We start from the raw sequence: 11,377 nt of genomic DNA on the forward strand, positions 1-11,377 counted from the left end.
GCCTTTCTGAGCCCAACCAATGTATTTCTTAAATGTATCTGATTGATGTCTCATGCCTCCCTAAAATATATAAAACCAAGCTGTACCTCAACCACTTTGGGCACATGTTCTCAGGACTTCCTGAGGGCTGTGTAACAGGCCATGGGCACTCATATTTGGCTCAAAATAAATCTCTTAAAATATTTTACAGAGTTGGACTCTTTTCATCAACATATACATTTAATTACCCTTCAGGTGTATAAATTGGGCTTACAGGAATGGAAATTTAAAAGGCAAAATACTAGCTATCCATGTAAAAATACTGAAAAAAATGTTCTAGTTTGTAAAATATTATAGCATAAATATCTTTCGAATGGCTATTAATAATGTCATGCTCATGCAAATAATATTCCAATGTGCTCTCATCTTACTTTCTTCTTAATTTGATGTTATAAATTTTGAGTTAAAATAGTAACATGACATTCCATGTAATTCAATTCTTGGAGATTACTGCTAGTCACAGGAAATTTGATTGTTGGAGAGATGACTGGTATGGTGAAAAATACAAATATCATCCAATTAAACATTGCTAAAAAATAAAAAAATAACATTTTCTGATCAAGAAAAAAATTAACGGTTCTGTCATTAAAGGATGTGCTGAGATTTAGGAAAACATTTAGTCATTCAGCAAACAGAGGGATTAACAGCATTAATGTATTTACTTAAGTAATTTAGTCATTTCAACCTCTTCATATTCATTTGATAACTAGTTAAGCCAATTTACATCCATGATTTAGAAACACTGAGTTCACTGATGTTAATATCAACTTAGTTATGGAAATGCCATATCCAACCATTTACTGTATAAGCTACCAAAAAACACACTGATGGTGAATATGCCCAATGAAGTAAAGTTAACTGGATACACAACTGAATCAGATTCGCTATAAAATTTATCTAACTGGACATAAATTAGCACATAATTTTTGTATGATACCATTTCATATTTAACAGAACAAAATATTTCAGATATAATAATTTAGTCATGTAGGATTATTTTAATTATATGACAGGTTTTTAAATAAATAATAATACCTGGACTAAAAGGTACAGATTCTACAACAGTATAGTGGCAATGCATAATTTCAAATTCCTATTTTATAATCCTATTATTTTATGGAAGAGGCAGTAAATTCTATATAAGCACAGAATATTATCAAAATTCTATTACTATGATAATAATGTGCATTTATTTTTTCTTTCATATGCAGCTTGGAAATGTTAAACAAGATATTGATTTAAAATGGAAAAGTGCACAATGTCACAGAATCTGGTAACAGCCATTATTGTTTATGGTGCTAGTGATCCTTTTCCGCCTATCCTCCTTTCCTGGGAAGCAAAAGACTGATTCTTTGATAATGCTGTGGAGTGGCCATTTATCATCTATGTTTGAGGCACTTTCATTTTTCACTATATATTGACTTTTTCTATCGATATGCTACAGCTGAGCATGTTTCCTTCCTGTATTCTTCTGCCAAGAAAAGAAATGGAGTTGGAAGCAAAGAGAATAAGACATATAAGTGAGTAAATGCGTGCCTCAGCTTACTCCTTTCTGGTTGTTAAGCCCTTGGACTTGTGCATCTGGACATTACTACTAAGTAATTGAATAAATTTTACTAAACGAAAAATAGCAAGGAGATTATTAGCTTTACAGTAAAATTGTAAAATTATGTACAATATTATATGAAAGCTTCTATAATCTAAATCTAATATATATATATATATATATATCACAAATCAAACCTAAGTGCCCAGAGACTATCTCTAAACTTCTTATAATATAAAAGATTTTATTTAATTTTCCAGTGTCATGTTTGATTTCGCAGATAACTAAAATTGAAAAATTATCAGTCATTCACTTGTCCTGATAAAAACTGGTATGATTACTTCTTTTTAGAAAGATTATTAAAAAACTCTTTATGAAGTTATAAAATAGCAGGAATTATTCGCATTTCACAGAAAAAGAAATAAAAATAAGACTACTGAAGTAATTAAATTACTTCTTTCATTTAAAACATTGTTTTAAGATTTTCAAGTATTTACACCAGCTAATAAAACTGATGTAATGATTATACTTTTTCAAATGACTCAAAACCTAAATTACTTGAAAGAAACACAAAATGTTCTAGCGGCATTCTTCAAACACTGCCAGACATGCACTATGCTATAATTCCAATGATGTATGTATGTCACCTTTGTAGGGCATAAGCTACTTGAGGTTTGAATTAGCTTATTGTATTTTCCCAGCAGAGCTTCTATAATATTTTTCATTTGGCAAGTGCCCAATTAATGTTGCCAATTGAATAGTTATGTCTAACACATTCAAAAGTCTTCAAACAATTAGGTAATTCTCCAATAAACTTTGTGCAAAGTTCAAGTATAAAATATAATCATATTTCAAGTTTGTAACATAGTATATATTATCGGGTAAATGAGAAAAGAGTAATTATTTGGCTATTGGGGTCTAAGCCAATAAAGTGAAATTGCTAGTCAATTGAGGGAAAAGTGTTATACTGGGCTTAATCATCAAAGATGATTTCTTCAGTGGTTTATTTCATTTTTTTAAACAATTTTTAAACATTTAATTTGTTATCTTAACTATTCAAATTTTTTCTGAAATCTGATCAAATTTTAATAGATCATAAAAAATTGTGATAGGTCACAACAAATTAAGCTCACATTTCAAAATTTGTTTTTAATAGGTGGCTTCATGAAACCACTCAGATTTCTTTGCAATGTCAAGAAGAGTCTTCATGTTAGTTTTTATAATAACATCTTGGTAACACTATAGATGAAAGAAAATGACAGGAGATTATAAGAAAGGTATTTAATTTAGACCTCTTTATGGTTCAGGGCCACATTAAAGTAAATCATATAATTTAAAAATCTTGAGTATGCACGTACTATGTTGATATCATGCAGAGTTCATCTTTTAGATTAAATGAATAGATTTCAATAATAGAGAAAATGAATCAAAAGTTAATACATGCTAAAATTAAATATTTAGCACACTTTATATTTCTATTTTTCTTTAAGTATACAAATAAAAACGGGATTTATAAATTAGCAGAACTGTTCAATTAGAAACCACTATTTTCAATGTTACCACTATTTTCATGGAAGTTCTAAACTTCTATGATCACCCTTGCAAATTCATCCACCTCACTCTATCTACTAAATAACATTATTTGAAATATGAAAAAGCTAAATTAACAAACTGTCTTTATAACCACCAATATAACTGCAACATATTAAAATTCCTGACAATTCTACATACATCTAATATAAATATTAAGAAAAAATCTTGCTGTGTTCAAGTTATATTAGCTATTTCAGTCTCCTCTTGGCCCGTAAGCATGTAAAAATGGTTAAACAATAAATTTCTATGGCAACAACTTAAATTCTAGGATATTCTTAGTTACAGCAGCAGCCACAGAAGCTACTACTTTCTCTTGAGCAATGTAACTAAACAAGATTGTTCTTTCCTCCTTTTCCATTGAGCACAACTAAAATCTCTTTTACTTTGATAAACTACAGAATGATTTAACTAGAAACAAGATATCTCAACTAATGCACATAGCAACTACAGTTATATGAGCATTTTATGTAAAGACAACAAAGAGAAGATGCTAAGTACTTTAAAATTAAAGTTACATAGTGAGACCAAATGTATTATGTATCCTATAAACTAAACTAACATATATGTGTATAAAACTAATGTATATTAATTACATAATTGTTACAGGAATTTTATCAAAATGAATAAAACATTGCCAGTTTAAATAATAAATATTCCTATACATGAAATTATTGGATATCTTATGTGCATAGATTTTTAACATATATTATTAAAATATTCTGATAGTCCTAAAATTTTAGAATATATAGATGACTTGGTTTCAATCATTTGAATATCTATAATTTATGAACTCATTTAGCACACTCATTTTTTCTCTTTTGTGCTATGTCTTCTTATATACTACTCTTGAAGAACACACTGAAGTTATTTCCACTGAATGAAGGGCAAATTTCTGTTGCTGCAAGAAATATCGGAAATATAAAGAGCCACCAATACATACTTGGCTATGAACATACAACCTGAGTCCCTAATTTGTTATATAGTATTTTCCTAAATGCATATTTTTTAAAGATTGCGTTAAGAACTTGATCAGATAAATGTATATGATTACACACTCAAAATATAAGGTCTTTGAATACAAAGAAAACTGACTTTAAATTTTACTCCACTACTTATGTATGACCAGAGTTGCTGCTGACTTTTCTGAAGCCTTAATTTTCTCATCTGTATAATGGAAATAGTATCTTACTAAACTGCCTTGTGGTTAAGAAATTAAATTAAATAATTATGTAAACCACTTAGCACATGCATGGCACACAATGACTACTTCAAAACCATTGAAGCTACTATTTAAAAATAATTTTACTCCTTTAACCTTGGTTTCTATATTGTAATTTCTTTTTAATTAAAATGAAGAAAAGTTCTTGCCTCTATGCACACCTCCTATGCAAAGTTCTAGTTTCCTGACCTAGATTAGTCATGTATCAGTTTCAAAATTACTAACATACCTCACTAGATATCTGCCATTAAATGTCACCTTCCACCAGAGATGTTGTTTCTACATCTGTCATTTTTTCTTCTCTTTCCAAAGGTCACAACATTGTCAAATGTATGCCTCTTCTCCCCCAATTTTTCCATCACAAATCTGTCAATTGCTCATCAAGAACCCGGTTGTACTTTCCGTAAAAAAAAAAAAAAAAAAAAAAAATCCATCCTGTGAGAAATTAATAAAAAACAACCCATAATAACATAGGAGATTAGGTTGCAGGTTTACCGTCATGAAATGCAGTCCACAAGCAAAAGAATCAAGAGAGAAAATGATGAATGGCCTTAGGAATAGTCATGGTTTATAATAAAGATTTTATTTAAAAAGTGTTAAAATAAATAATACATATTCCAGAACATCACTGTTCTGGGAAATCACTTCCCTTTAGAATATGAGTTCTAGATGGTAAATTTACTTACAACTGCTCTGGGATCTTTCATTAGCTGATTTATAATCCTATATTAAAAACAAAATCTATGGTCTGCAGTCTTTTGACATATTTCTCAAGGGTGGATATGTGGTGGAATGCAGACTCCATCAATATATGTGGTTTTGTTTGCTTTTTGTAGTTTAACTGTTGTTTAGAAATCCCAGAGGAATATGATTGAGGCCAGAGTTACATTGGTTCACAAAATTCTAATAGTTCAATGCTGTTTTTGTTAATTGCTGGGCCACAACCAGAAATCCGGATGATGGGAGAGAAACACTTCTTTAGGATAATGATTAATTTACATAAAGATGAGTGCTTTAACAAATTTCAATATGCAGTTGCTGGGGCGGGGAAGGTGGGTGGGCACTAATTAGTTTTACCGTTTTCAGCAGATGTTGAATTCAAAATGCTAGCAGCATCTCAAATGCCAGTCATTAGGTCTGTCTCTCATTGAAGAGTGCTGACCAATGAAATCTCCACTCTGTTTAATGAGACCGATCTAGGCAGAGTCAATTAAATCAAATCTCTCCTAACATCCTTAATATATCTGCAGTGTGGGCAGCACCAACAAAAGCAGCAGAGAGGGATTTCCAGTATTAATAAAGGGATTCACTGCCGCATTTGGAGAGGGGAAAAAACGAAGGGGTGTGTTGGGGAAAGACCTTTATGGACTGGGCAAAGCCTGTAAAGTCTGAGTCAGGGTGGGGGTGGGGTTGGGGTGGGGGCAGGGGAAGAGGAGCTACTTAAAGGGTAAAAAGCTAAGTAAGGCGATTAGAGAAAGAGCCTTAATGTAGCTCAGGAAGGGATCTACCCCCAACCGTTTCCCTCCCCTGTCTCTTCCACCGCAAATCCAATTTACCAATTGCAAATATGAAGCTGGAAAAATGTAAGGATCCAGAGTTGAAAACATTTTCACTTTAATACTGAAAAAATATGCCATTATAAAATCCTCAAATAGAATTAGTAAGTTTTCACGTGCTTCCTCGGTTCTTTTTTCCTACTTTATAAGTAAGATTTATACCAGCACAGAATTGCTACCATAGGATTGCAGCCTAAGCACTAGAGTGACATTAATTGGTCATGCTTAACTGCCTCAAAATCATTTTTTAAATAATTACACTGATACTATAATAGAAATCATGGGTACTTATTTTACATTCAGATGGAAGGCATTATTGGATATGTATTTTAAAAAGTCCCCCTCAAAAAATAAAATAAAATAAAACATCACCATCAAAATAAAAGAACCCAAAACAACCCCTAAAAACTTCCCTCAACAAAATACATTGTTAACTCATAAAACGGACTGATGACTAGCCATGCAAATGTCTTAAATAAAACCTTTACATTTTTTTTTCACAGTAAACGTATGCTCTGAACTGCCTACCGATCACAAATAATGGCGAAATGGCACTTTCTGATTATACTGTATTTTGTTTATAGAAAGTTTGATACGATGGAACTTATCAGGTAAGAGGGTGGGTGCTGTGAAGGAGATGATGTCTCCAGTCGCGGGGGCGGGCAGAGTCCCTGGAGCGCGTGGATTCCATGCGAGCCATGCAGCACTTTTTGTTTTTTTGTCAGAAGTCAGAGTTACTTATTTACAATACATTCATGCCTTCGTGCAACTGCCCATCCCTGCGTAGCCAACAGGGAGCCATCACGGGGCTAATCCACAGGGGAAAAATAGATATCTATCTCTCTATATAGATGTGGATATATGTATATATGTATAGAACCGCGGCATCCAACCCCACAGGCCCCGGGGCCGAGGGCGAGGGCACTGTCAGTTCTTCCAGCAGGGTCCGTGCTGGGCTTTCAGTCAAAAGGGGCTTTCAGCAAAGAGCGAGCTGGCTGAGCTCTCCCAGCTCGCCACAGTCAGCTCTTTGTTTCCAGGAGGGAGCTAAGGAAGGGGTCAGTCCCTCTCAGTTGTGTGAGAGCTCACAGTTATTTATCTACTTATACCCATCCAGGCTGAGGCGCGGGAATTTGGGTACACGCCCCTTCAGTCCCCTGGGTGCCTGCAGCGGGCGAGGATGTATCGCCTTCCTTCTGCCCTCCCCTATCGGGGCTGGGGTCTTAGTCTGAGAGCGAGTGAGAGCCACAGTCATACACTCTGTGGGCCCCATCTGCGTTGTAAGGCCCATTGTGCCAGTAGGAAGAGTCACACACTGTCTGTAGGGAATTAATCTCGGACGCGGAGGAGTTGGCATCTCGTCTCTTGGACCGCTTTCGGTTCCTCAGGATAAACACGAGCATGCCCACCACGGTGAAGGCGGAGGTGACAAACACCAGCAGCAGTCCCGGGACCAACACCGAGATGGACACCCTGCTGGTGTCTAGGTAGGAGTTGGAGTGCGTCCCGGTCTCCGCCAACCCAGTGCTGTTTTTACTGTGCGAAGTTAACGTGGGCGAGATCCTAGCGTACAGCTGGGGGCAGATCTCGTCATTGGAGAGGAGCATGAAATCCTTTCTAAAGAAGTTCACTGGCGTCTCACACTTGAGGTCGCTCATCAGCACTTCGGAACCCAAGCGTTCTGCCCATTGCTTGAAAGGCACAATGGTGCAGGAGCACTCCCAGGGGTTTCCGTGGAGGTCTATCTGGATGATGGAGGTTAACTGGTCCAGCACCCCTGCCACCGGGAGGTACATGAAATAATTGTTGTGCAGGCTGAGTTTAGAGAGCGAGACCCCAGCGAACACGTCCACGGGCAGGGACCTCAGCAGGTTGTTGTTGAGAATGAGGATCCTCAGTTTGGGCATGGCATTGAAAGTGCCCGGGAGGATGAGCTGGATCGCGTTGTACTCCACGTTCAGGTACTCCAGGTTCTGCAGCCCCGCGAATTTCTCCCGGGACAGCGTGTCCAGGTAATTGCTATCCATGTACAGCCACCTGAGGTCCAAAAGGTTCTTGAAAGTGTTGTTCTCTACGGTAGCGATGTTATTGTTGCCCAGATCCAACAAAATGAGGTTCTTGTAATCCACAAAGTGCGATTTTCGGATGCTGTGGATCTTGTTATCTCGTAGGAAAAGCTCCTGCAAATTGGAGAGCTTGGGCTTCAAATCAGCCAAGCTGCTCACGTTCCGGTTGTTGCAGTTCATCTTTAAACCTGCCCCTGGAATGTGGTCGCAGCTGCAGCCCCCAGGGCAGGGCAAACTGTTAGCTAAGGGTTTGTTTCTGGAGCTACCCGTCGCTATCGCTGCTGTGGGTCTGATTTTGATCTGCCAGTTGCCTGGGATCTTTGTACCTCCGTTTGGAGCAGACCCTGGGGTGGCATGATCCTCTTGCCCATTTGTCTTGAAAGGAGTTGGCAAGGGGCCAGGAGCAAAGGTCTCTTCTTGGGCAGGGGGCGCAGGGAGACTAGAATCCACTCGGTTTTTCAAAGGACATAAGTCCTGTTCGGTGGTTTCATTGAGGTCTTTACCCTGCAGTCTGGTGGGGGCTTCGCAGACCACTCGACCGATCAGAGCATTCTTGGGAATGTTTTCCAGCCATTCTTTCAGGGACAGCAGATCACAGGTGCAGTCCCAAGGGTTATCCTCTAACAGGATCTCCGCAATACCAGGGATTTGCTCCAAGACCTCCTCATAGGGCAGCGTTTTCAGCCTGTTACCCCGGAGGTCGAGGTGGGTGATGGGCACATACTGGAACACGTTGGCAGGTAGGGTGCTGATAAGATTGTCATTTAAAATGAGTACCTCCAGCTTGTTCAAGTCCTGGAAGGCCCCCGGGTCTATATCTCGTAATAAATTAAAATCAGCCTGGAGGTATTCCAGATCGTCCAGCCCCAGAAAAGTCTGCTTTCGAAAAGACTTGATCTTGTTGTTGTTGATGTGCAGCCTTTTCACCAGCTGCAGCCCCAGAAAAGCTCCCGGAACAATTTCATGCAAGCCATTGTTTTCCATGTGCAAACTAACCGCATTATAAAAGTTAGCGAACTCATTAGGGAAAAGTCGAGTGAGGGAATTGCCATGCAGAAATAAATGATAAAACTGGGAAGTCGGGGCAGTGAACCGCTGCAGACTTGTGAAGCCCTTTTTCTCACAGTCTACGTGCAGGTCCCCTTCTATCTCATTGCAGGAACAGATCTTCTCTTTGCAAACGTCCCCTGTAACGTTTCCAGCGGCAAAACAAAGAGACGTCTCCAGCAACAGAATCCAAAGCAGCATTTTTAAAGCGAGCAATTCATCCCCGATCTCATCACAAAGTAACAGCGACCATCCTGCTCGCCACAGACACAATTCAAGTTCATTTAGTGCTCCAATGTCCGAACCCAGGAAAGGAGAAGAAAAGGGTTTGGGGGGGTGGGGGTGGATTCCTTCCTCCCTAACCCCCCCGCACTGCAATAGACCAGACGCCAGTCAATAATTATATCCACAAACTATCCAGGCACGTAGTGCAAGGCAAGCAAAAANAAAAAAAAAAAAAAAAGTAGGAAAAAAACCCCACTCCCCCACAACCCTTTAAAAATAACAGAAAAAGAAGTTAAATATATACATATAAATTAAAAGTACACCCTTACAGAATCTCATCTAGTGATCCTCACTGATCAGAAATGAAACAATGCTAATAATTAGAAGCAAGTGCATGTTAGAGAAACAAGCAGAGGGTTTGCAGCGTAGTACGGGCGCACCGCCTGTGCATGGCTGTGCGTCGGACTGACCTTGCCTCTCTGATACAAAGCAGGGTTTTCCGCGGCGTCTGTTGTTGAGGCTGCTGGTGGAGTTCTTGCTGTGGTTGCGGGTTGCCCAGAAGTCCCCCCGAGGTGCTGTCCAGTCACCCCGGTGCTGAAATCACGCCCGACCGAAGGACTCACGCTGCCCAGCCAATGGCGCTGGAAATTTTCCGCAATCGCTGCGTTTTGTGGTTGTCCATCCTTTTCCTTTCCTCTCCTTCGGTCCTCTTAAGCCTTTTTTTTTTTTTTTTTTTTTTTTCGCTCTCGCTTACTAGCTCTTCTCTTCCTGTTCTCCTTCTCTTTCTTCTGCTCTTTCGGAATTACGTGGAGGGGGGCGGAGGGCGGGGGGCGAGTTGTCTGAGGGAGGAAGAGAGCGCGAGAATGAGGGGAGGGGGGCGGAGAAGAGAGTTGCTAAGAAGCTCTGCTCGTTCCAGCCTGGTGCACTCTGAAAGATCTGACACCCTCTGCTGATCTGCAGTAGCAAAAATCCATCTGGCTAGAGAATGCTGAAAGAAAAAAAAATCAATCCACGTACAGGGCAAGCGTTAAAAATGTGGGCACAAAAGGCTGACGATCTACATAGACGCTTATTTTAAATGGATTATTTGATTCTTTTTGCGTGCTGGAAACTTTACCCTTTCCTTTCCTTAACGAGCTCACAGCCCCCACTAGCTCCAGCATTCGGAAAGGAGTGCTTTTAAAACATTTATTTCCCAATGGCTTGAATAAAATTAGTGTCAGGGTGTCAAGCGAACAGCAATTTGAGGTAATTATACTGCACGCCATTTTCGTCGGTGCTTTAAATGCATTTCTTCCTTCTCTGCGGCACAGTGTTTTATGCTATTTGATGTATTTGAAACCTTCTTTTTTTGGTATGTTGAAAGTGGCTTTCGGAACATATATATTACATAATATCATAAATGACTATGAATTTTTTGTTGCAAGGTATATAAATTATGCATATACTTTTTAAAACTTGCAGAAATGTAGTCAATTTGATCTTTGAGAGTTAGGTTTTTTGATGATATTTCTTGAATATTATTTAACTCTGCAGGGTGAAATCACAATGCATGCTTAAGTCTGATTTCAGTCCCAAAGCTTTAACTGAGAACCGGAAAAGAAGGGAGGGAGCAGGGAAAAATCCCAAGATGATTTGTGAGTGCTGTTAAAAACCCACTGGCAGGCAGGCGCGCGCACACTATGTGCACGCACGCACGCACACGCGCGCACACACACACACCCCACTGACAAAGTTTTCACATCAGTTTGGACTAATTTAAATGTTTACAAGTAAATAACCAGTTGCATTTTGAAAGGAAGAGATAGAAATCTCTGGTCTCTAAAGCTCAGCGCGAACGCTATCTGTAGGTAGCCAGCAGATCCTCTTCGCGCAGATGCTTGTTGGGTCACTGATGCTGGGGAAACACGAAGCTCAGGCTTTTTCCAGTGAGGGAAACACCAGATTCCAAACTTGGAGCTTATAAAAATCCAGTAATATCACCTTCTGGGAGGGAAGAAAACGTGAATATACTGCTTCTGTGAAGTCTGTTTTGCTGACTTTTCCTTTGAGTCGACACCTTTTCCATCAATACGTTTCAAAATATTTA

The 11,377-nt window shown here is 38.6% G+C and overlaps 1 protein-coding gene across 1 annotated transcript; it reads right to left on the minus strand.

The window, feature by feature from the left end:
- Positions 1–4,698: 4,698 nt before the first annotated feature.
- On the minus strand, positions 4,699–10,266 carry SLITRK1 (SLIT and NTRK like family member 1). Its single transcript, XM_037744774.1, has 2 exons — positions 9,759–10,266; positions 4,699–9,317 (listed from the first exon to the last, which is right to left on the minus strand). The coding sequence occupies exon 2, from the start codon at positions 9,262–9,264 to the stop codon at positions 7,174–7,176; it is 2,091 nt and encodes a 696-aa protein (XP_037600702.1). The 5' UTR covers positions 9,265–9,317; positions 9,759–10,266; the 3' UTR covers positions 4,699–7,173.
- Between the last annotated feature and the right edge of the window lie 1,111 nt (positions 10,267–11,377).

The sequence above is a fragment of the Cebus imitator genome, unplaced genomic scaffold (genome assembly GCF_001604975.1).
Source record: "Cebus imitator isolate Cc_AM_T3 unplaced genomic scaffold, Cebus_imitator-1.0 Scaffold184, whole genome shotgun sequence".
Lineage (NCBI taxonomy): Eukaryota > Metazoa > Chordata > Mammalia > Primates > Cebidae > Cebus > Cebus imitator.